The 26897-nt window shown below is 44.9% G+C and overlaps 1 protein-coding gene across 1 annotated transcript; it reads left to right on the forward strand.

Annotated features, from left to right (window-relative positions):
• Positions 1-4242: 4242 nt before the first annotated feature.
• On the forward strand, positions 4243-26897 carry chrna6 (cholinergic receptor, nicotinic, alpha 6). Its single transcript, XM_020043628.3, has 10 exons — positions 4243-4647; positions 13226-13365; positions 16093-16137; positions 18482-18591; positions 19264-19471; positions 19772-20002; positions 20941-21167; positions 21729-21870; positions 22706-22963; positions 25147-26897. The coding sequence occupies exons 1-10, from the start codon at positions 4590-4592 to the stop codon at positions 25270-25272; spliced, it is 1545 nt and encodes a 514-aa protein (XP_019899187.3). The 5' UTR covers positions 4243-4589; the 3' UTR covers positions 25273-26897.

A 26897-nucleotide genomic window follows, 5' to 3' on the forward strand; every position in this document is an offset into this window, starting at 1 on the left:
AGGGGTATCTAAAAGTTCCATCGGAGAAGATCTTCTGTTAGCCTGTTTTAGACCAGACAGGGAGAGAGAGGGCACTACTGGCCTGGTCAGGGAAAAGCTTCTGAGGGTTTGAGTGGAGGGGAATGTATATGAAACATCGAGAGAGACAGAGAAAGATGATGGAGTGGGGAGGGGAGGGGAGGGGGAAGAGGGAGGAGGGAAGAGGGAGGAGGGGAGGGGGAAGAGGGAGGAGGGGAGGGGGAAGGAGGGATTAGAGAGAAGAAGACCGCTGCAGAAAAGGGGATGGAATGAGAAACAAATGGACAAGTCAGGATGAGGACAGGAAGATATGGAGTAACAAAAGACCCTAGAAGGAGAGGAGAGGGACGAAGAGGACATGGGAGATGAGGGGAGGACAGGGGTGATGAGAGGAGCAGGGAAGGACGGGGCAGGAGCAATAAGAGGAGCGGGGGAAGGACAGGGCAGGAGTGATGAGAGGAGCAGGGAAGGAGAGGACAGGAGCGATGATAGGAGCAGGGAAGGAGAGGACAGGAGCGATGAGAGGAGGAAAAGGAAGTGTATGCAAGACGAGCAGAAGGATGACGAGGAGAGTGGATGAGAGGAAGAGATGGATGAGTGGGGCGAGGAGAGTTTGAAGAGGCAATAGGAGGCATTATGACTCGTTGCCCCTGCTTTTAGAACAGCATGAATAAAAGATGTGCGAAGACACACTAATCAGCTCTGACGGAAACACTAATTCCCGTCTAGTTCCTCACCCACACCTTCCTTCAAGCTGCTGTAATAGGAACAGTTACATGGTGACGGTCCTCTGTGCTGCCTCGTATTCACCTGTCAAAGACCAGACTTTTGGTTCCAGCCAGGACACAGGAAATACATTACTGAAGCTATTTGGGACATGGGATATTTCCATCAACGCGGCGTGTTTGAAGCAATCACGGCGGCAAAGACACTGAGCCCATGTAGCATTCTAGGAAAGGAAGAGAGTTAGAAATGTACATTTGTTGTGATGGGTAGTTTTGCGTACAGACTGGGGACAATTATTAGCGTGACACCGCCTGTCGGCTAGAGGTGTCTTGATGTGGGAGCTTGTTGTGTTTGCCTCAGTGATCGAGCCCCGGGGAAGGGTTTTGTGGTCACACCAGGACTCTTGGGCTGTGAAAACACCACCCAGCAAAATTAAGCTAGATCACGTAAAGACAAAACGTGTTTTCACCTGAATCAGCTTTTCTTTGATGGAGGAGAAAAGAATGCACACGTTGGCTAAAGAAATGTATAATTTAAATACAGAAAGGCCCTGTCTAGCCACAGTCCAGCTGAACCTCATCGACAGCCACCTGCCCCCCCGTCCCGGTTCCACGTGACATCGCCTCCCCGGCCCCGGGCCGCTCCTATGACAGGCGAGAGGTGCAGGTCGATCACGATCCAAAACGCAGTGCCACCTGGGCTGTTTAAAGTCCTGCGGCGCTCGACTGCGTACATTCTGTGTATTCTATTTCTACGTTTTGCTCCAGTTCACCTGGTAAACTCCTTCGTACTTATGAATGAATAAAGGCGATGCGGCTTTACGGCACCTTGCTGGTTATTGCACAACTACCTAGCTTGGGTTCTTGCTCTGCACACGGCACTGATCGTTGGCCGCTCGAGCTGAGAAGGCAGGAAGAGGACTGCTCGATTTTCATGCACACTGACTCTATTCCCGCCGCCTTTTCTCAATTACCTTTGAACTTTTTTCAAAAGGAGGCCAGGCAGGGTGGAGGAGGGAGGAGGAATTTGGAGACTCGGAGTCTACAGGCTGCACGCCTGATTTGGTCGATCGGAAATGGAGGTCCCGGTGATTGGTCGATTATGTGAATCGGAAGCTTCTGTGACGGCTCGGCAGCGTTGAGGTTTTTGGGTTGTTCCGCTTTGTGTCACCTAGGTCACGGTACGCCCCAAAACGCCCTCCTTTAGTTGATCAGGATCCACATTAATCACGGTTCTGCAGTCACACCTGCTCCTGAGGTCCACATAAAACATCTAACACATAACAGGGTACTATTTATTAAACACTTTTAGATCAGGGCTAATTGCAGATAATCCATGAATCCATTAGTACAGTTATTGTATGTTGTGTGTGTGTGTGTGCATGTATATAGTATATAGTGGACTATGAATATGTGGTTTAGTATATTGTCAAACCAACACAGGTGTGTGTGTAGGAATGGGGTGTAGGGACTATGTGTGTGTGTGTGTGTGTGTGTGTAGGGACAGGAGGCTTGTCTCTTCTGGAGTGTGATTGACAGGCAGAGTCTCTGTGGAGCCATTTCCTGTCAGAGCACACCTGCTCATTGTCTACACACACACATCCACACAGAGGCCCAGACAAAGTGCATTATCCAAAGCGAGTGGAAAATACAGAAACGGATCGAGATGAGCGATAAAGAGACAGAGGGACAAAGGATTGGTTTGGGAAATGGAGGTAATAAGATTTGAGAAACATTCCAAAAAATGTGTCCTGACCTGTCTGACTGTGGGATGGAACAGGCAAGCCTCGGAGATGGAGTCTGTGTCTCACGCCCGTCCACGCCTCACCGTTCACCTCACCTCCCGCTCCACCCTCCCGCTCCACCCTCCCGCTCCATCCTCCCTCCCCCTTCAAAGAGAACCAGAGCCTGGCAGCCAACACGACTCACCATTGCCCCTAGTGGCTGTTTTTCAACAGGACGAAACATTGAATTTTGAAGTCTGTGTGTGTGGTTCCAATACCTTACAAAAAACACCAAATGCATCGTTTGAAGTCCAGTCCAAAATGACTGTCCCCCTTGGTGAAGACTTTGCATGGAAGAATTGCCACCACAAATACCAGGCTACGTTGTACATTTAAGTAATTGAAAGATGCTGTTCTGGCTAAGCTGTCCTCTGCTATCTAACAGGCTGAGGACCCAGGTTTCACCCCTGGGCTTGATAACGGAGGGCGGATGATGTAATCTGCTTCGTCTAACGGATGCTAGAGTGCACCCACACACACACACACACACACACACACACTTTCTATGTCTCTTTCTCGATTAAATGTAATTAAATCAAGGTTCTGTATGGCATGAGGTTCCTATTGCCAAAGCATACTGTGGAAATGAAGTTCCTTTACAATGTATTTACCATAATAATAACTCTCAGAAGAACATCAGCATTTACTGTGTGCCGTTCTGTTCGTCGGTCTGACCCCCTCCCTGTTCTTATGTCTGGATGCAATGGAGTGAACTGCAACAAAGACACACACACACATTCCCACACAGGGTCTTTGTTAGCCCAGTTACCCTGTAATTCATTATTGTGTAAAAAACTACTGAGTGAGGCTTTGCTGGTTTCCTCGTATTAGAGCTTTGTTTAGATAATCTTAAATACCACAAACAATCACTCTCTTTTTCCCAAACGTACACACACACACAACATAAACACTCATACTCATGTACACACAACAGCAGTGCTCAATTAATACTTTATTCCAGCCACTATATGCTAGGCCAGGTTTTTTCCTTCCATGTTTAAATGTATATTATGAACCTCTAGAACAGGACCCCTGAATACTTTTAGTATTTTTTCTATGATCCTACAGTTTCCTAAGAGCCACGTGCAGCTCTAAAAAAAAACCTGCCAGTACATACAGATCTTGTAGACCTTATGCCACGAGGATGAAAGAACATTTAACCTTTTAGGGCAAATATCCCACTGTTGTTAATATGGTGTCATGGCTTTTGACACGTCCTTAATGTCTCTGAGCAGGGCCTGCTCTCGCATATAGATTCAGGTTTAATTCTTGGTCGAGGGCCTCTCCACATGCCACCAGGAATAATAATTTGGTTTGGGGACCCTCTGAAAGATGGTAGCCGAGCGCACGTGACCTGTGTGCCGTAAAAAGGATCTTGCTGCCACTGGTCTAACAAGTGTAGATGCTGTTTGAATGCTGATGGAATAAATATGAATATAATTTAAGGTGGACGCTAGGAGAGAGCACAGATTGATCCCGATTTGACTAAACATGTTGTGTATGCACAATAAAAATATGCACAAAATGTGTATTTAGTAGGATGATTTTTTTTTAAGTGTGCATTCAAACATTCAAATAACTATAATAGTCTTATGATTCAAAATATATACTTAAACTTTCTGCATTCCGGAATCTGAGCACCCATGAGCTATACGAACGGTTTACCACCCGCTCTCCATGGTACTGAATTCGCAACCTACCGGTCGTGAGTCCGAAACAGCTAATAGATCTATCCTGTTAAAATACGTTCCGCGGCTCAAACGTGCCCGTTAAACCGACCTCCTCGACGTGATCGTGTATTTGTCACTCTTTCTAGGTTCTCTGTGAACGGGTGCGTGTGAGAAGGTAGCGCCCAAGGGGGTGGGACGAAGCCAAGTTCTCTCAGTCTCTCTCTCTCCGAACCAAGCGGCGGCTGCGGACAGTCTCACAGCGCAAGGCGACACGAGTCCCTGAGAGTGTTGTTCATTTCCTCCGGTTGCCTGCGGTTTTCTGTTTTGACGACTACGTCGCGTTTGTTTCGCCCGGTCAAAAAACGGTTCACTAGTAGACGACCTGACGAAAGATGAATCCAGCGGCGCGAAAGACTTTGCTGCTGCTGTTATTCGTTTTGATAATGCAAGGTAGGACACTTTTAACCCACAAAATGACCATGCTACGGAACTAGTTTGTTGTTTGTATTTTTTCCTCTCGTTTTTCAAATAATGAAAAGAGTGTTTTAAACTTAGTTTTCTCTCTCTATTGTCCATAAAAGTGCGCTAAAGGATTTATATGTTGGTAGGTTTGCATGGCAGTGTGAGGGGTAATTCACTTAAATCGTAATATCTCGCACTGACCTGTCGTAGTTACTTACCCATAGGCGAATTTTGTTAAATATCTATACCTTTGAAAATCTAGAATAACAAATTTATCCTAATTTGGTCACTGACTGATACGAACACACGAACAAATAGGCCTTGGGAAAGTATCCAATATGTAAAATGCACTTTGGACTACCATGAATGAAGAGCGGGCATAATGTATCTATCCTGACTAAAGCAAGCTGGATATTTGGATGTAGGCCCATATGCAAAATGGGTTTTGAGTCGGGAAGAATTTGTAACTCGAAGACGTGATGTTGTTTATGCCCTTCTTGTTTACAAATAGAAAGAGACACTGTAATAGGAAACAGACTCTAGATATGGAAATTCGGGCCTAATAAACATTTACACAAAGATTTATTCTCTCGCTTTCTCTGTATGTCTCTCTCCATCTCTTTCAATTTGCCAGTGTCTCATCTATCTCATTTTCTCTCTCCCACACACAGATTTTGCATTCACTGTATACATTCAATAGAATAAGCTCCTCAACACACGTCATGCTACATTTGGCCTCGGCCTGGGTGATGTTTCTGAGCGATGTTCACTGATTTGATTTGAAGGAGAGAAACCTACATTTCCACGTGGTTCCTTTTGAACTTGCGTTTTAGGATATTTAAACATTGAAAACTGGCATTTCCATTTCCAGTTCAAAACAGATTTTCACTGCCTATTCTTTTTAGATTAGGGGAAAAAGTACAATATAGGACGAAGAAATTATGTTCAGATAATCCCACAAGGAGATATAGAAATCCATGTTTCATGCTGTTTGGCTTACACGGTTCACCTATTATGAGACGGCATTATGACACCTATTATGAGGTGGCCTAGCTAGCGCACCTAATAAGTTAACGACAGGTTGTGTGATCAAATCCCTGAGCCAGAAAGGTGAAAATGATATACATTTTGGCTGTCAAATTGTGTCAAATTATCTTTTAAAAATGGGGTAGAATAAATAACAGCCAATGAAATGTGACTATGCAAGAACAACTAGTTTCATTTTCAAGTAGCTGGGAACATTAATCCGGCCCTCGCTATGAGGTTTTCTACATTACCATAACCTGAAATGGTAGAAAATCATGTTGGGGGAAATTAAAACCTGCAATTTCTGGGCTGTGGGGTTAGGTTTAGGGTGACAATGTACCTCCCTGTGGCGGTCTCTTTCCCTCTCTTGCCTTTTTCTATCTCTTTTTCTCATTGTCTCTCTTTGTTTACTTCCCTGTCTCTTTCTTTATCTCCTTGTCTCATGCTCTTATTCTCTACTCTCTTTCCTTCCCTCTCACTTTTCCTCTCTGTCTCTCTCACTTATCTCCTCATCTCTCTCTTTCTGACTCAGTCTTTCCTTCCGCTTTCATCCATTAAACATCACGTCCAGCAAACACTTATCCATAACAACAGGCATCCATAACAACACAAATGCATAAATCTATCTCCAGTTCTGTGACTGCTCTGCCCTCATCTTTATCTCCAGTTTAGTGACTGCTCTATCCTCATCTCCATCTCCAGTTCTGTGGCTGCTCTATCCTCATCTCCATCTCCAGTTCTGTGACTGCCCTATCCTCTTCTCTATCTCCAGTTCTGTGACTGCTCTGTCCTCGTCTCTATCTCCAGTTCTGTGACTGCTCTATCCTCAGCTCTATCTCCAGTTCTGTGACTGCTCTGTCCTCATCTCCATCTCCAGTACTGAGACTGCTGTATCCTCATGTCCATCTCCAGTTCTGTGACTGCTCTGTCCTCATCTCTATCTCCAGTACTGAGACGGCTCTATCCTCAACTCCCTACCCTGGAAATGGGTGTACGTATATGTGTGTGTATGTACGTGTATGTGTGTGTGTCATGATGCTGTGACATTTCTTTGTCTCATGGTCTTTGTGTTCAGCAATGTGCTTGTAAGGATGTTTGCCAGTGTATGTTTATGTCAGTGTGTGTGTATGGTGTGTCTGTGTGTCTAATGTGTGTGTGTGTGTGTGTTAGGGGCTGTGAAAGCCTACACATTTAAACAACAGTGAGATCCATAACTTCAAGATAAAATCCGCAGTGCTCTGTGAATATATCAAAAACTAGCACAGGAGATCACAATCATCGAGGAAAAAAAAAGAACAAATACCTAATGCAACAGTGCTGTAACGTTAGCACCGAAGGAGAGACTTTTTTTTTTCTCCAGAAGCTACCTAATTAACAGGAGCTGCAGCATGAGAGAGGCAGAGCAGCTGGGGAGGGGCTGAATGGTGTGTGTCGGAGTGATGAGGGCTCATAAAAACGGAAGGAGCAATCAAGTCCACTCATGCTGGCCTTGGCAAACTAAGTCCTTGCTTGTTATTTATTATCCCTTCCTATTACATAATAGTTCTCTTGACTGAGGCAAACTGACTCTGTAAAACGTTAAGGAACATTTTCCATTTGTCACACCTGTGGCAGTAATATCTGTTCCTGTAGCTCCATCTCAAGTGTCTGATCCTTTAACTCCATCTCTAGTGTCTGATCCTTTAGCTCCATCTCTGGTGTCTGTTCCTGTAGCTCCATCTCTAGTGTCTGATCCTTTAGCTCCATCTCTGGTGTCTGTTCCTGTAGCTCCATCTCTAGTGTCTGATCCTTTAACTTCATCTCTGGTGTCTGTTCCTGTAGCTCCATCTCTAGTGTCGGATCCTTTAACTCCATCTCTAGTGTCTGATCCTTTAACTCCATCTCTAGTGTCGGATCCTTTAACTCCATCTCTAGTGTCTGATCCTTTAGCTCCATCTCTGGTGTCTGTTCCTGTAGCTCCATCTCTAGTGTCTGATCCTTTAGCTCCATCTCTGGTGTCTGTTCCTGTAGCTCCATCTCTAGTGTCTGATCCTTTAACTCCATCTCTGGTGTCTGTTCCTGTAGCTCCATCCATAGGGTATATCCCTTTAACTCCATCTCAACGGCATGTTCCTGTAGATCCAGCTACAAACTGTCATGATTGTATGTGTTTTATTGACAGTCTCCGGTCACATGGAGTTGGTTGTAGTTGCAAACCCTAAAGACTTGTTTCTCTGCTTCCAGTGGTTTCCACCCTCCAGCCCCCTCAGTGAGTTTTTACTTAGTGAGGAGATCTCTTTACTTGACAGAATAACGTTATATTTGGAGAATACGTTTCCATGTGGGATGCGTCCCTGGACAGCCAACCCCACAAAGTGTGTTACTTTGCAGGCCGCAAGGAGTCCCAGGAGTGTGTGTGTGTGTGTCTGCGTGCGTGCGTGTAGTGGTGTGTGAGTGTCACTCCATCTTCATTGGACATGTCTACCGCTTCACCATCTGATATAAATGAGACTCCCATAAAGGTCAAAAGTAATTTGTGTCTCTTTGATTAGTTCTTTAATTGATTCTCCCTCTCTCAGTTCTCCAACGGGTCTGTGGTAGTGGCTCACCACGTTCCCTCAACACCCTCATCCTAAGCAGTGTGCTGCAAAGGGTATAAGGGGGGCATTTTGGACGTGGTCTGGATCTCACAGTTGGGTAAATCACAGTGTCTTTCCTGTTATGGTTGATTGACATCCTGGCAGGTTCACAATGTCATTCCAAAGGGAAGTGTTTTAAAAAACAAAAAACACTGACTACAGTGAAGTTTTGTGTCATCCAAGATTCCCATTTTCTCATCCAGCCTCAGGGTTATTGACGCTTAACAAGTTTCAACAGCACTTCAACATCTATTCCTCTCTACTACTCTTTAGTCTCCTGCTCTCTCACTTTACCGCCCATGTTGTTTCTTCATATTGTAGTTCTCCTCCTCTACACGCCCCCCCCCCCCTCTCTGTCCTCTTCCTCGTTCCCTCCCAGTCTAAAAGCATTTATATGCTCATGGGACTCTCATAACTATAAAATGGCTTGAGACCTCTTTCCTATCTCTCTCTCATACGCATTCACACGCGCAAAAACACTCCACCACACACACACACACTCACAAACAGATCATCCGATACACACACGCGCGTCATCAGATATAAATATACACACACACACACACACATCTTAAAATAAATCTTTTTTTTTTATTCTGCTCATGGTATTGACCGTTCCCTACATACAACATTGCCATCTCTGTCTAATCTTTCATATTCTATACTGCACCTGGATCATCTGGGAACTTGTTGAAAAACAGCTCGTGGCTCACATTAAGTGTGATCACCTTTCCGGATAAGTGTGTTTGTGACTGACATGTGGACCGTAGCTAAGGTAGAGTGGTTGTGGTGTTGTAATTGTTTTGGCTATGTAGGCTAGCTGGCTATATAACAAGCCTTCTTTTCTCATCTCTCCAATTATTTATTCATGTGATTCTTTTTGGCACGGACTAAGAACAACAAAAATATTTCTCAAAGAGAAACAATGAAAGGTGTGGTACCAAATGCGTCTAGAGGCTTATTTCATCCCCTGTTCTTCCCTTGTCTCTTCGTCCCCCCTCCCTCCCCTCTCCTCCCCCCTCCCTCCCCTCTCCTCCCCCCTCCCTCCCCTCCCCTCCCCTCTCCCTCCCCTCTCCTCCCCTCTCCTAGCCCTCCCTCATCCTGACCATCAGTTGTAAAGTGCTGATGGTAAAACACATAAAACACATTTTGGACCATCAATGCGGGTGTCTGGCTGGTCTGGGCATATTTACGCCGCTGACACCCTTTCCTCTGGAATTCCATTTTGAAAGAGAGAGTGGAGGGGGGTGTCTGAAAGAGAGAAGAAAGAGGGAGAGAGACATGAGAGGAAGAGAGACGAATGAGAGGGTGAGAGAGAAGTAAAAAGATAAAGGGAAGGAGAAAGGGAGGGAGTGAGGTAGATAGTCAAAGTTAGGGAGAGAGAGATATTGAGAGATAGAGAGAGATAGAGTGAGAGAGAAATAGAGAGAGGGATATCTACAGAGAGAGAAATAGAGAGACGTAATGGAGAGCGATAGAACGAAGTGGCTGAATGAAAGATGAAACCTGCTGTTAATTTCCTGACACAATGGCATCCTTTATAAAGCTTGGCGTGAAATCCGTCTGACCACATCGTGTGTGTACGTGTGTGTGTGTGTGAGTGTGTTCAAACGTCTGCAAGTAACAAAGCGTGCCAGCGCTGTTTTGATCAAAGCTGCGGTTTAGTCACTGTTCTGATGTGAGTTGTAGAGAACAGAATGCTCACAGCAATCAAACTAACAAGGGTAGAGAGTCTGGGAGTGTGTGTGTGTGTGTGTGTGTACGTGTGTGTGTATGTATGGAGACTCACGGCCCTCCTAATACAACAGCCGGCAGCATCCGCCATCTGGAGAGAGTTTCATTTAATGAAAGGCTGCTCTGCCCATACACTGTGTCCCATCCACGGCAGCGTCCAAGCTCAGAAATCACAGAGACTTGACCCATGACGGCTGACGCTTCTGCCTTGTGAATGCGTGGAATGAGTGTGTCGGAGGTAGAGCATCCCATTGAACAAGATGATGTAGCTGGTTGAGCGTCACTTTGAACAAGATGGAGTAGGAGGTAGAGCGTCTATTAACCAAGACGGTGTAGGAGATGGTGTCCCTTTGAACAAGATGGTGTAGGAGGTAGAGCGTCCCTTTGAACAAGATGGTGTAGGAGGTAGAGCGTCCCTTTTAACAGGATGGTGTAGGAAGTAGAGCTTACATTAGCCAAGATGGCGTTGGAGGTAGAGTGTCCCATTAACAAAATTGATGTTGGAGGTAGAGCGTCCCATAAACCAAAATGGTGTAGGAAGTAAGGCATCCCATTAACCAAGAGGGTGTAGCAGGTAGAGCGTTCAATTGCTTTGAAATGTGGGGAAGACTTCAGGCACAGATGGTGTGACATTTGCTGGTCTTGATACCATTCACACTCTGTGATGTTGATGTAGTCTGTATTCTGCATTTTAATCACAGATTCAGACTCAGCTGTCACAGATAGTTTTGGTTTTTACTCTTGTAAGAATTCCAAATGACCACTGCTAAATATGCACTCACACTCTGGTCTGCAAGCATGTGCGTCTGTGCACAAGAGTACGTTTTACGTGTGTGTGTGTGCTAGTGTCAGCCCCAATCTGAAGCTTCTGGAATGAAGTCTGTGATTTAAAACTTAATCTGCTGGATGACATTTTAAGAAGACTGATGCCACTCTCCAGGGTTCTTTTCAAGGCCTTTTTTCACGCACACATACTGACACACACAAATACCGTTCTAACCACACCAGTTGTGTTTCTTGTCTCATTGTAATTTTAGAGGTTTATCATTTAACTTTCAGAAAGCAATATCAGACAGAATAGGGGCATAATACTTCATCATATCATTTGTGAAAGTCAATTAGTGTATTATAACTAGTAGTATTAATTTGTAATGTTATACAGCCTGTAATCTTCCATTCCCTTCAGTTTGGAGTGTCCTGATGTAGGTTTAGAGGAGGAAAAAAAGATATTGAGTTGGGTTGAGTCATCCTTATGTTGCAAGAGACAAAGAGCTTTTTGGGTTGAGCCCAAGAGAACAGAGACCTCTGGTGAATCCCAGTAAACTGAAGAACCTCCGCTCTTCTGAAACCTCTGTGTTTCTTAGTTCCCACTCTCATGCTCCTCATCTTGCTCTCTCTCTCTCTTTTCCAATTTCTCTCTCTATCAGTTCTCTCCCCACTCTCTCTGTTCGCTCCCTCTCCCTGCCTCTCACTCTCAACGCTCATTTCTCCACCCTTTTCCGTCTCTCTCCATCTCTCTGACCTTGAGCTGGGCCCTGCAGTATAAGTAATGTTATTGATCTAGATATGAATAAATCCAGGTATAAGTCAGATTATTGATCTAGATATTAACGGGCAGCAGTGGTGGGTGAAGCGTGGAGGCCATTAGAAGTCAGAGAGGAGATGGGCAACTACATATCTATTATACTTCTCTGTCTTGTGGACTTCGTGCCTGCATCTACTTTGTAAACACATTTGATCGTGACTCGCTTATCTTGATGCGTTGGTTATCCATTTCACGGAGTATGTGTAGCAATATGTTTGGTATCCACACACACGCGCGCATGCACACACACACACAGAGTGGAGTTTGAAGAGATGACCAAACATGCTCTATTGTCTATTAGTGTTTCCTCTTCTGTCTGTCTCCACCTTGTGTGAGTGTGTGTGTGTGCGTGTGCGTGTGTGTGAGTGTGTGTGTGTGTCTGGCCTACTCCCTATCCCGCCTGACTGAACACAGGAAGTTGCCGTGATGATACTAGGGCGATTTTTATCCATGACCTTTGAACCGGGCCTGTCTATGTTTGGTACACTCAGGATGTCCGCAGTGACCCATGTTGCAGTGCCGTCCGGGGGGACAGGAACAGCATAAGTGCCCCCCCCCCCTTTCTCCCACCTCTCTCCTTTTCCCTGATCAGTAGCTTCAGTAGTTGGGGGATCCTGGGGTCTGGGGGGTCCTGGAGTCTGGGGGGTCCTGGGGTCTGGGGGTCCCGACATATGGGGAATAAATTATAAATATTCCAGGTTGGTTCTGGGTAAATGTGGCAGGGTCACTGTAGACTCCCAGGGGGTTCTGGGTACAGGTGCGGGGGTCACTGTAGACTCCCAGGGGGTTCTGGGTACAGGTGCGGGGGTCAATGTAGACTCCCAGGGGGTTCTGGGTACAGGTGCGGGGGTCAATGTAAACTCCCAGGAGGTTCTGGGTACAGGTGTGGGGGTCAATGTAAACTCCCAGGGGGTTCTGGGTACAGGTGCGGGGGTCAATGTAAACTCCCAGGGGGTTCTGGGTACAGGTGCGGGGGTCAATGTAAACTCCCAGGGGGTTCTGGGTACAGGTGCAGGGGTCAATGTAACCTCCCCGGGTTCTATGTCTGTCTATCTCTGATTCTCTCTTCGTATTTCTCGTCTTCTACTCACTCTCTCTTCGCTGACTCTGTCACACCCGCGTCACAGACATGTTGTTAAAGGTAGACTGATTTCTCCCCCTTGGCCATTCCTCTCACCTCCTCCTCTCACCTCCTCCTCTCACCTCCCCCTGTCCCTTGCTGTCTCCTCTCTTCTCTTTCCCTATCATTCTACCAAACCCTATCCATCCATCTCAGATTGGGTGGAAATTAGTTTGGTTGTGCTGTCCTGTCTTATTCGTTCTCTTTTTCCTTCTCTCCTTTTTTTCTTCCTTTTCTCTGTTCTTTCTTCCATTGCCTCTCTCTCTCTATGACAGCCAGAGTTCAGCTACTGTATTTATTACCAAATCAACAATTTCTACAAACCATCTGCGAATACATGAAAAGATGAACACTGGTAATAGAAATGTGAGTTTGCCAACAAAGTCAATGTGCAAATAAAAATGTTGACTCATTCTACCTTCTTCCCTTGTCTCTTCGTACCCCCTCCTCCCTCCCTCCCTCCCTCCCTCCCCCCTCCCCCAGACTGTTTTTCCTCTAAGGGGGAGGACAGGCTTTTCCGGAGACTTTTCCGGAGATACAACCAGTTCATCCGGCCGGTGGAGAACGTCTCCGATCCGGTGACCGTGGAGTTTGAGGTGTCCATCTCACAGCTGGTCAAAGTGGTGAGAGTCAACAATGCACAGAACACACAGTCGTGAACGGATGGACACACACACACACACACACAGGCTGAATAAGCTCTGGTGAGCATGAAGTAATGTGGTAAGAACGTAATCTCATTGAAAGTACCAAGTGTGTGTGTGTGTTGTATATAATGCCTCTGCTTTAGATCAGATTAGATTTCACACGTAAAATGATGAAGGGAAAATAGAAAAGATAAAAAAGGAATTCAAAGGAAGACGGAATGAAAGAAAGACGGAAAGAAAGACAAAGGGAAAGAGAGAGGACGACAAAGAGAATTAAAGAGAAAAGGTTTACGGACAGATAAAGGAATGGTTGGTTGAAAGTCAGAAAGACAGACCGGCTTTAAACCTGTTGTCAGAGAAAAGCCTGGATTAAGGCAAATATGCTGACAGAAGCTTTGTATGGTGATTTGTCATGAGTGATGTGCCAGGAAGTGAATGAAGTGTGTGTGTGTGCATGTGTGCGTGTGTGTGTGTCTGTCTGTGCGTGTGTGGTCGGGGGCAGTGGAAGGATTAGTTAATAGAGAGGTCTGAACCCATTAGGACTAGAGGTCATAGGTCAGAGATGTCACTGTGTTGTGGCTGAGAGAGGAGCAAGATTGTGCACCTCCATCATTTTGGCTGCAGCTTTCAATCATCTAGGGCTGTCAGGATGGGAGGGCGAGGAGCGTCATGTAGATGTCAGTCTATTAGGCCTTCAGGATGGGAGGGCGGGGAGCGTCATGTAGATGTCAGTCTATTAGGCCTTCAGGATGGGAGGGCGAGGAGCGTCATGTAGATGTCAGTCTATTAGGCCTTCAGGACGGGAGGGCGAGGAGCGTCATGTAGATGTCAGTCTAGCAGGCCTTCAGGATGGGAGGGCGAGGAGCGTCATGTAGATGTCAGTCTATTAGGCCTTCAGGATGGGAGGGCGAGGAGCGTCATGTAGATGTCAGTCTATTAGGCCTTCAGGATGGGAGGGCGAGGAGCGTCATGTAGATGTCAGTCTAGCAGGCCTTCAGGATGGGAGGGCAAGGAGCGTCATGTAAATCATGAAATCCACTCAATCAGAAATTAATTTCAGCTTAACACTAGTTTGTCGTTATTTAAAAATAACAATATGTTTTTTATTTCAGTTTAACACTATTTTGTAGTTCAGTTCAGTTTAACACTAACTTGTGTTTCAGTTCGGTTTACACCAACATGTATTTAATTACAAGTCAATTTTCTACGTGATTCACCTGTGAAAAAAATAAGCAAAAGGGAAGAGAAGGTGAATGTGTCCAAAATGTCCCCTTGTTTTCTACATAGTCCACTATCATTGACCAGTGTGAGTGTGGAGGAGTGAGCTGGAAATAGGGTGATACCTGGAATGGTTTTTCAGCATGATCGTGGTAAAGGTGAGAGGTCTGAACCCATTAGGCATAGGGTTAGAGGTCAGGTGAATCACTGTGTTTTAGTGGAGTGACACGAAAGATCACCAACCAGTTTGACTGCCACTGTCAATCATCTGGGGCTGTCAATCAAGTCGAGCCTCAAGGACACCAGGTCAAACAGCACATAAGGGATTCATTCCATTCCCGTTCGGAGCCAGTTGAATTCCAGCGTCGTTTCCATTGAAAAAAAATGGAAATGGGAGCTGAATTAGTATTGGACTTGAGGTGGCAATGTCAGTTTTGGATTCTACTGCAGTTTCAATTAATGCACACAAATTCTTATCCTTCCTCCATTCCATTTCTAATCCTTCCACCATTCCAGTTCTAATCCTTCCACCATTCCAGTTCTAATTATACCCTTGTTACAATTCCAGTTCTACCCCCTTTTCCAATTCTAATTCTAACCCAGTTCCATTTGTATTTCTTTTCCCTTCTATCAGTGTGTGCGCTCATTGGTAAACATCTCATGCCCTCATGAAGTGTTTCCCCAGCTGGTTCAAATAGGGTCCTTTTGAGTTGGATTTGTGCAGAGCAAACCTGGTCCCATAATGTGTTTGTGTAGATTTGTCAAGAGCCAGCCGGACACCATATCTGTCTGAGACATCGGGCGTGTTAATCTCCACACACACATCGCCTGATTGACAGGTTGATGTGTGTTTTTTATTTTTATTCCGAAAACATTAAAAAAATAAAGGAGAGAAATATCCAAACCCGGCTGTTAACCAGACAGATGGAGAGCAATGGCTGTGTTTTCGTGGTACCTCTGATTGTGGGTTGAGTCAGTGTGTTCTGACACAGTCGATACATTTGTACAGACATTTGGTGAGGACCAGAAATGTGTTCCCAACGTCACAATGTGAGTCATCGCTGCTCTTTGTCTTCCTCCCTGTGTTCCTGTATGACACACATCCACCCTTCAGTTCAACACTCCTGGCTAATTTCAAGCCCAATTTCTGAAGGATCGATCCCGCGGTGAAAGAGAAATCAGGAGGGAAGCGGAGGAACGTGTCTCAAGTGTCCTATTTTCTTCACAGTGCACTAGTCTTGACCAGACTGCTGTGAGGAGCAGTCCAGTAGGGGCCGTATGAAGGCAGCAGTGTGGTATTTGGGAGGCAGAAAGGGTATTTAAATAAGGCCACTCACTTTGTTGACCAGTCTGACTGTGTGGCTGTTTAGACCACAAATAGGATTAACACCTACATCAGCCAGCGTGGAAACACGCACGCACACACACACACACACACACACACACATACTGTTGTGTACTAATGATATGTTTTGTTCTATGCAGGATGAAGTGAATCAGATCATGGAGACGAATCTGTGGCTGAGACACGTAAGTGCAAACACACACACACACTCACACACACACACTCACACACACACACACACACTCACACACACACACACACACTCACACACACACACACTCACACACACACACTCACACACACACACACACACTCACCCACACTCACACACACACACACACTCACACACACACACACACACACACACTCACACACACACACTCACACACACACACACACACACACACACACTCCTATTGATGAGTAATACAGTCTGTTCCCTCAGAGGTCCACTACAGTGATGGGGTGAGAGAGGGGTAAGGAAGGGGGGGTGGGGGAGGGGGGAGCGATCGTTGGTAGTAAGGCAGGGAAAATGAAGTGGATGGAGAGAGGGTGGATGGAGGGATGGAGGGATGGAGGGATGTAGAGAGGGATGGCTAGAAAGACCCTTCTGATCTTATTCATGTCCTGCATCTCACTAATCCATCAATATAAATGTACGTGATTGGTTTCGTGATGTGTGTGTGTGTGTCTGTGTGTGTCTGTACGTGCGTGTGTGTCTGTCAGTCTGTGTGTTTGTCTGTATGTACCATGTACTAATCAATATTCTTCACTCGACCCCCCCTCACACTGCAGAGCCATGGACAGATCTATGGGCCGTGGCCCTGAACTACTGACCCCAAGGGAGGGAGGGCTTTCTTTGGGACAACTATCTTCTTCTGCTGTACCCGCTCCATCTCTCTCTCTCTCTCTCTCTCTCTCTCTCTCCATGTCTCTGTCTCTCTCTCTCCATGTCTCTGTCTCTCTCTCTCCGTGTCTCTGTCTCTCTCTCCTTACTCTCTTTTACTCCTCTCTGCCACTCTTTCTCCCCAGCTCTTTCTTTCTCTATGGATATAAATATCACTCCCTTAATTTATTTCCCCTGTTTTCTTTCATTTTTTTTGGTCATACTCTGCAATATATACAGACAGCAGCTCGATTACACATCACCAATATTTACAGCTTCCGTATCGAAATGAATCACGTGAAATGACGTCTACAAATACCAGAGGTGCGAGCAACAAACACTGGTGGGGACGTCAATCGGACCGTTCACTCCCTCTGCCCAGTGACCCACACACCAGCCAGGTGCTCTTTTTAAATACGGCTAGCCAATGCTGGCCTGTATACCTAATACGGCTTAGCTAACTAGCTTCGCCCGTGTCAACAGTACCGCCGGCCCCTCGGATTCATACCCCCCGTCCTCCCTCCTGTCCTACTCAGAACCTGTGGGAAAAAATGGTCGGGGGGGGGGGGGGTGGCTTTTGGCTTCCTCATCCAGTTTGTTTTGAGAAGGTGAGGATGAGAGGACGGTACCATCCTGAAAAGGCCAGTTGCTTTGCCTGGAAGCGAAATTAATTAGATATGTATAGGGAATGGGGACGTGTGTCATTTTAGAGATAACACCACGCATTGAAAAAAAGAGACACACCACGGGACCCGAATTGAGAATAAACATTTATTCACCCGTTGTTTGCGTTTAAACTTTCAATTGGCAACCGTGGATTCGTAATTGAAGCTTAGAAGCTTGTTCAGTATTCAAAGATCAATTATATCAACACTACCCTTTATCAGATAATGAGCCGGCGGTCGCGCTGCTCTGTGAGTCGATAAGCCAGTCCGTGGCTCAGGGGGCTTTGGTTGAACGGTAGCTGCAGGCCCAGAATACGTGCTGACGTTTCTCTTGAAATAGAATGAAAGAAAAATGAAAGAAACCCCCTTAGACAGCAGCGGTGACGCTGTGAAACGCACACCGGTGTGCTGGTCACCGTGGTAACTGCCGCTCGCAACACCGGGAGACGACATCGCGTTACGCCGAGTACACAGGTGGAGAGCCACATCAACACATCTCCGCTGAACTGGTTGTACGGGTCTCAACGGACACCCCTTACACCGGACGTCAGAAAAAACAAGGCACAGGAGCTAACGTGGCCATATAATCCCTTCTGTGATTTTATCCGAAGTGGCACAGCGGCACGCGCAAGCAATGAATAACATTAACCGCCGTCTAGATGTCGGCTCGAGACGCATGGCGTGACTCCCGGGGGTGTGTTCGATTCCCGGCGATCGCCCGCGTGCAGAATGTGTGTGCTAAACGTTTATTCCAGTTTTATATGTTTTTGACTTCGGTATGCAGAGCAGACCGTGCAGAGGCCTATAGGGGCGCGGAGCAGGGAGGGTCCAGTGGGATTCTGTTGTAATCTGTCCCTTGATCCAGGCTGAATAGGGTGTTTGATAATGCCTGTGTGTGTGTTTTGCATTCTCCTTTCCATGTCAAAGTGATTCCCTAAGAAGACATCAATGTATTCTCATGCTGTGTTTGTGTTTCAGATCTGGAATGACTACAAGCTGAGTTGGGCCCCAGTGGAGTTTGATGGCATTGAGTTTATCAGAGTTCCCTCCAACAAGATCTGGAGGCCAGACATTGTTTTGTATAACAAGTGAGTCTGTAGGTTTATCACCATCATCCTCTACTCCTGTATCATCCGCTTCTTCATCATCCTTCTGTTCCTCTGAATCTTTACTGAATCTTGTTCCATACTGAATCGTCCACTCATGCCTCCTTTTCTGAATATTCTACTTCCCAACAGCATAGGTGTGTACTGTTTATTGTGGGGGTTAGGGGGAATGGATCCCCGGATTTCCACTCTTTTCCGGGGGGGTCACATTGATAATATTGGGGGTGGGGTCATGACACCCCTTCCCCCCCAATTCAAAAACCCTGCTACTTCCACATGTTCTATTGAGTCTTCTTCTTAATTTTCCCATGAAACTTCTTATAGCATGATATTTCCCTGTAGTGAATCAGAATTTCACCTGCGAGAGAGCAAATTACAAAAATGCGTAAGATCCTGAATTTATGATACATCAGCAAGATTAAATGTCATTTTCCAGAGAATTTCATTTTATATTCATTTTCTGACCTTTTAATTTGCTTTCATTCCATCATACAATGCAATTCAAATACCCTTATAAGCCACTCTCCTTTCTTTTCCCTCAGCGTGATCATAGTTTCCTTTTTTTTGGTCTAATTTCTCTCTCACCCTCCATCACTCTCCCCACTCCCATTCTACCGCTCTGACCCCCCCCCCCCACCCTCCACCCCCCCCCAGTGCTGTGGGAGACTTCCTGGTGGAAGACAAGACCAAGGCCCTGTTGAAGTTCGATGGAACGGTGACATGGGTCCCCCCCGCCATCTTCAAATCCTCCTGCCCAATGGACATCACCTACTTCCCCTTCGACTACCAGAACTGCTCCATGAAGTTTGGCTCCTGGACCTACGACAAGGCCAAGATTGACCTGGTGCTCATAGGGTCAAAGGTCAGTGTTAGGGATGGATCTGTGGGTGGATGGGAGGTTCCGGAGAGATGGGTCCTGGACCCACAGCGAGGCCAAGGTCACCCCGGTGCTCAGAGTGTCAAAGGTTTGAAAACTATTTGCACATTAACTCAAACTTTCTAATACAGAGAAACTGGGAAATAATATTGACAAAACGGTTATCCTTGGTGTACGTATCAATCAAAAAGAAAACGTACTAGGCCAAACATCTCAATGTAAGAGTCGCAGGTTAAACCTAATCACAACCAAGCCCTGGATAAAACCCCAATCTCCCAAACCCAGGTCAACCTCAAGGACTTCTGGGAGAGTGGCGAGTGGGAGATCATCGACGCTCCTGGCTACAAGCACGACATCAAGTACAACTGCTGTGAGGAGATCTACCCGGACATCACCTACTCCTTCTACATCAGGAGGCTCCCGCTGTTCTACACCATCAACCTCATCATTCCCTGTCTGCTTATCTCCTTCCTAACAGTCCTGGTCTTCTACCTGCCCTCCGACTGTGGAGAGAAGGTACGGTGCCTGCAGGAAGTGTCCACACCCCTTGAACTTTGGCGCATCTTGTTGTGTTGACTGTGTTCGACATCTTTGAAGTAGCGTACCTTGTTGTCGCCTGTACAATCAACCGAAACTAATGTCTGATGCTTCATATATTCCGCAGTCAAAGACACTGTAGAATAGAAGTTATTCATAAAACGATTGTAAGTATAAAAAGAATGACGCCTTTTTTGTATACTTATCAAATTAAGATTAATTAATTGTTTTGCGATGTAGAGAGTCAACCAAGAGCAGTTCCCATCAAGGTCCTAGGCCATAAAATCTACTGAAAGGTAATTGGTGGAAACACGACAAAATGTGGAAAAGTCCAAGGGGCTGAATACTTCCTATAGGCACTGTAGTCACTGTGATAACCCACTGACATGTTAATGAAGCAGGCCCCGCCCACTCAGTTCGCCCAACACCAAGTCACATGTTGGAGCAACCGAGTGGGCGGAGCCTGCTTCATACGCACGCTCTCCTCCTCCCGATCATTTGAAATAAAAGTTCCTGCGAAATGGGTCATGCTATACGTTACCATAGACTATTAGAATGTCCGTACAGAATTCTAGCAATTTTATTCAAATATTTATGATAATTGTTCATTATTAATACGACCATTATAGTTTTATAATTAAGAGGTGTGTTCCCTAATTGGACACACCGGTTGTATTTTTTTGTGTGGTCGATAGTAGCCATATAAAATGCCAGTAGTAGTAGCAGAAATCTGATTAATATAAAAGCCTGAGAAATGAGAATTATTTAGTGAATATCAGAATCCTGATCTGAGTGGAATGCATGACCTTGAAAAATAATGAATTTCTTTGAGAACAATAAATTCGCTGTCTCTTTATTTCTCTGTGTCCCTCTATCTCTGTCCCTCTCTCTCTTCCTGTCCCTTCCTTTACCATCAGGTGACCCTGTGCATCTCGGTCCTCCTGTCCCTGACTGTCTTCCTCCTTGTCATCACTGAGACCATCCCCTCAACGTCCCTGGTCATCCCCCTTATCGGAGAGTACCTCCTCTTTACTATGATCTTCGTCACCCTGTCCATCGTCATCACCGTCTTTGTCCTGAACGTCCACTATCGTACCCCCATGACCCACACCATGCCGGGTTGGGTGAGGTCTGTCTTCCTCAGGTAAAAGAGAGACACATCTAATTTAACCTCAAGCCTTACTGTACCTCCACCCTCACTGTAGCTCCACCCTTACTGTACCTCCACCCTCACTGTAGCTCCACCCTTAATATAGCTTCACCCTTAGTGTAGCTCCACCTTTAGTGTAGCTCCACCCTTACTGTAGCTCAGCTTTTAAAGTCAAATTTACAATACATATACTGTAAGTCATATTTGCAATACATATACTGTAAGTCACATTTACAGTACATATACTGTAAGTCATATTTGCAATACATATACTGTAAGTCACATTTACAGTACATATACTGTAAGTCATATTTGCAATACATATACTGTAAATCACATTTACAGTACATATATTGTAAGTGATATTTACAATACATATACTGGAAGTCATTTTTACAATACATTTACTGCAAGTCACATTTACAATACCAGTACTTTAAGTCATATTTACAGTACATTTACTCTAAGTCACATTTACAATACCAGTACTATAAGTCATATTTACAATACATATACTGTACTGTAAGTCATGTTAGTTATGTGGCGTTTCCACAGGGTACTGCCCAGAGTCATGTTGATGAGACGGCCTATAGACCAGGATGGCAAGGCCCCGTCTTCAGACAGCGGGGAGGAGAGAGGAGCAGCAGGAGGTTGCGGAGGCGGGAAAGGGAGAAAGAAGAGGAAGGATAGTCTAACGGTGGGTTGGGTCAGTTTGGCTGGCTGACGTGATGGAAGGATTTGCAAGCTGTTCCGCCAGATAAATGGCTGAGTTTAAGGATTAAAGGGGAATAATGTCAAAGGTGGAGAATGTGTCTAAGTTGACATACGCCTTTAATTCCTGGTTGGACTGTCTGTGTGTAACTCTCTGACTCAGAGAAAGCTAGATAGAGCTGGAGCGAGACTCAAGGCCATACAGCCCCCTTGTATTGTAGAAAGGACTTTGCAGTATAATATAAATATTTTTTGCGTGACACATTTGAGTGCAGACATCTCTCCTGTTGCTGCTTTCACATAAAGCATAGATTGACAACAAGAATGAAACCATTTCTTCATGTTAAAATTTGATACATAGTGATTTTGCTATTCTAAAATGTTCTCCCCTGAGTTATTGCTCAGCACTTTGACTGACAGCTCAATATTAGTCACGTATTTATGAACCTAGACACATTTTTAGTATCTGCCATTATTCCCCTTTAAAGTTCCTTTCTTTTGCTTCACTTGGTCAGCTTCTGAATGTTTCTCCAACATATTTTCCACCTGCTCAGTTTTACGTTCATTCTTCCGCCTTTAAATTGAGATTTAAAGACCGTGATGAATGGAGGAGGATGTTGGACTCCGAATTACGCTTTTAAATATCTGGTGACTTTGACAATGTTTTTAGGAAATTTGGGACTGCTTCGAATGAGATTTCTGAAATAAAAAAAATCCTATGGTTCTGGGAATGCTACCAAAATGTAACGAGCCTGCTTAGAATAAGGCTCCGTGGGGAGCTGGATCTCAAACAATTCCATTGAACACATTTTCTTCAGCAGGGCGGGAATTGCCTGGAGTTCGGAGACAACAAGCTAACAGAAGGAGGCTGTGGAGGAGGAAAGACGTGCCCGTGCCCCTGCCAACACGGGAAGGAGACCCCGGACTCGGCAGACGCGGGGAAACTGAGCCGCCAGCTGAGTCCCCAGAGCATCAACACGGTGGTGGCCTTCTCCGTCCTGTCGCCCGAGATCAAACAGGCAATAGAGAGTGTCAAGTACATCGCAGAGAACATGAAGAGCCGCAACAAGGCCAAAGAGGTGATTGGGCGGTGTGTGCGCGCGTGTTAGCTTTGATAGCGTGTGGTGGGGAAGCCATAGACATGAGGGGGTGGGACGGCAAGACGGCGTCGTTAGAGATCAAATGAGAAGAACAGTTAGCATCAGGTTAGCATCATGGCTTTGGCTTTATTCAACCGAAAGGGAGGGCACCGCTCACTGAAACTCTCCTCCGTCTCTCCACTCTGTCTATGTACGATATGAAAAAAGATCTAAAAAAGACATGGTTTTAGTGCTTATTTTTGGCTAAAAGTAAATGAAGAGGTGTCTGGCATAATTTACTATACAGTCAAAAAAATTATAATAATAATAACTTTAAACTACATTAATTTAACATTGTAAGACACATTACGAGAAATCTGACAAAAACTTACATTTCACTAAATCCGAGCATAATCAGATCCCGTCACGGGTTCACATCTGTGGTACGTTTTAAAAGCAGGTTTTTTATACAACACAAGATGAAACCGCTACCGCACTTTAGACGAGAAAAAATATCCTCTTTTCGTTGCTCTATAAATACAGAGGTTGAACTCTCCCCACGGGGGAACGCAGTGTTTGATATGGAAAGCATTCCACTTCTCAGTCAGCTTTGTTACCGTAGACTGACCGTCACAGTCTCTGCTCCTGACACATTGTGTGTGTGTGTGTGTGTGCGCACGTGGGCGTGGATGTTATTGATACTGACACTTTGCAGGACACATTTTGTATCTGTGTGTCTGTGATACTAGTGTCAGTTGTAATAAACGGATGCCTCCACAAGTAGTGAACACTGTTTTTCTCTCTGTCTCTTTTTCGTCCCATTCCTCACCTTTTACATTAATCATCCACCTTCATCCCATTCCTCACCTTTTACATTAACCATTCACCGTCATCCCATTCCTCACCTTTTACATTAACCATCCACCTTCATGCCATTCCTCACCTTTTACATTAACCATCCACCTTCATCCCATTCCTCACCTTTTACATTAATCATCCACTTTCATCCCATTCCTCACCTTTTACATTAACCATCCACCTTCATCCCACTCCTCACCTTTTACATGAATCATCCACCTTCATCCCATTCTTCACCTTTTACGTTAACCATCCATCTTCATCCAACTCCTCACCTTTTACGTTAACCATCCACCTTCATCCCATTCCTCACCTTTTACATTAACCATCCACCTTCATCCCACTCCTCTCCTTTTACATTAATCATCCACCTTCATCCCATTCCTCACCTTTTACATTAACCATCCACCTTCATCCCATTCCTCACCTTTTACATTAACCATCCACCTTCATCCCATTCCTCACCTTTTACGTTAACCATCCACCTTCATTCCATTCCATACCTTTTACATTAACCATCCACCTTCATCCCATTCCTCACCTTTTACATTAACCATCCACCTTCATTCCACTCCTCACCTTTTACATTAACCATCCGCCTTCATCCCATTCCTCACCTTTTACATTAACCATTCACCGTCATCCCATTCCTCACCTTTTATATTAACCATCCACCTTCATCCCATTCCTCACCTTTTACATTAACCATCCACCTTCATTCCATTCCTTTTTCGCTTCTGTTCACCTGAAACTACATTCCACCTTTCATTATATATTTTTTACCCTTTTTCTTCTCTCCTGCCCCTTTGTTTACATCTATACCTCTTTCTACTGTGTTTACATCTATACCTCTTTCTACTGTGTTTACATCTATACCTCTTTCTACTGTGTTTACATCTATACCTCCTTCTACTATGTTTACATCTATACCTCCTTCCACTATGTTTACATCTATACCTCCTTCCACTATGTTTACATCTATACCTCCTTCCACTATGTTTACATCTATACCTCCTTCCACTATGTTTACATCTATACCTCCTTCTACTATTTTTACATCTATACCTCCTTCCACTATGTTTACATCTATACCTCCTTCTACAATTTTTACATTTATACCTCCTTCCACTATGTTTACATCTATACCTCCTTCCACTATGTTTACATCTATACCTCTTTCTACTGTTTACATCTATACCTCCTTCTACTATGTTTACATCTATACCTCCTTCTACTATGTTTACATCTATACCTCCTTCTGTCTCCATTTTCTTCCGTGTTACACCATCGTCCCTTCCATCCATCCAACCATCTGTTCTTAACAGGTGGAGGACGATTGGAAGTATGTCGCCATGGTGATAGACAGGATCTTCCTGTGGGTGTTTGTGACCGTGTGTATCCTCGGAACTCTTGGCCTCTTCCTGCAGCCTGTCATTGGCTTCCTGTCATAACCCCTGACCAATCGAGGCTTGCCGGCCTCCGCCAAGTCTCTGCCGACCACCGATCAGTGTTGTCAGCCCATCGCCACCCAAATGGACCTCTTGGGTTTGTGTAGAAAATTTGAATGAATGAATGACATCATCCTGCCAATCGAATGAGCTGTCACTGTCATAGAGTGTAACTGAAAATAGTTTGATGTTTTTTTTTATTCTCCAGCCAAATGAGTTGTCACCGGACCACTGGAGATGTGGTTGTGTTGTCACAGTTTTTATTCTTTTTTTCTGTCCCGACTATTGACCTTATGTGGCGTTCTTGCTAGGTACAAACACTGGAACGAGTTTCCATGACGGCTATTTCCCAACACAAACGTGTGTTCTTGAGTGTGTTTGTACTTGGCTGTCAGTTTAAAATACTCCAGTTGTATACTTTTATCAGCAAAGCACGATCAATAACACCAAGGGGAACCATTCAAAGGGAAAAAGACTGGGACTTGAGTGATGGCAATTTTCCTTTTCAGTGTACGTGCAGTTTTCGTCAGCATGACCCCTAACTAGCTTTCACAACACACTGGATACAGGAACTTAGTCTGGACGAAAATGCATTTCTTCCATGTCACTCTTCCATGTCACTCTGCCATGTCACAATTCCCCAGTAACTGCTCTTTTGGTTGGTAGAACACACATGCTCCTGTACATACTGTAGACACCTAGAATCTGAACTCAATCAATGATCCGTCGGAGTCGATGTGTGTGTCGGCACCAATCAGCAGTCTCCAATCACAGCTGACGTTGTGCGTCAGAGCCAAGAGTAAGTCGTATGAATCAGGTCTATGTTGTAACTGATCCCATTTAATGTACCGATGCGTCAGAACCAATCGACATGATGCTTCACATTCCGGTAAACGAAACCGCCGGCCGACCACAGAGTGAGGTGATTAGAACCCATCTGTGCGAGTTAGGACACAACGATGGGCTCTTTAGCAACGTTTTAGAAGGCATTATTGGCAAGGCGCTGGGTAGACATACAAAGAGATTGGATTAGATTTGAATTGCTCAATCCGGAAATAGCAACTGCCTAGCAACGCGTATGCACAGATATTAATTCATCTAGGGACTTCTATCATCCAATTCCATGGCTATTAATTTTATTTTACTATTAATCATCGGTTTTAATTAAGTTTCTCTATTCAGTGTATCAGACTCCTGAAATACAAGACACGGAAGATAACGCATTTAGAATAGGAGAATCCCAGCTGGCAGTCTTTACTCTACATAGTTCAATACATAGCAAAAGTATTGTACTATGGAAGGGAATAATGATTTATTTTGGGAGTCAGTCCAATGGCTTCTGCATCTATATATTATAGCACTTATACAAGAACTACAGGATGAGAAGACTTACTGTACATGATTATCATCACCTTATACAGTAGGATGACTGCTTTCATTTGTTGTTATTCTGATTAATTTCAAGCATTAAGGCTTCTAATTGTTTGTCTCGTTAGCAACACCCGCCTGTTACAGGCATCAAGTGACTGGCACTTTTGTACCAATGTTTCCTGCTCTTGTGTATAGTATGGATGTTCTTCTGTAAGTATTTGGAATAAATTCAATATTTCTCCAAAGAAAGGAAAATC

Source organism: Esox lucius, chromosome 25 (genome assembly GCF_011004845.1).
Source record: "Esox lucius isolate fEsoLuc1 chromosome 25, fEsoLuc1.pri, whole genome shotgun sequence".
Taxonomy (NCBI): domain Eukaryota; kingdom Metazoa; phylum Chordata; class Actinopteri; order Esociformes; family Esocidae; genus Esox; species Esox lucius.

Bases quoted from the DNA above. Each gene is read 5' to 3' on its own strand.
- chrna6 (XM_020043628.3), top strand. From the start codon at position 4,590: ATGAATCCAGCGGCGCGAAAGACTTTGCTGCTGCTGTTATTCGTTTTG. The intron at 4,648-13,225 runs GTAGGACACTTT...CCCCTCCCCCAG, and splicing joins ATTCGTTTTGATAATGCAAG to ACTGTTTTTCCTCTAAGGGG. The intron at 16,138-18,481 runs GTAAGTGCAAAC...TTTGTGTTTCAG, and splicing joins CGAATCTGTGGCTGAGACAC to ATCTGGAATGACTACAAGCT.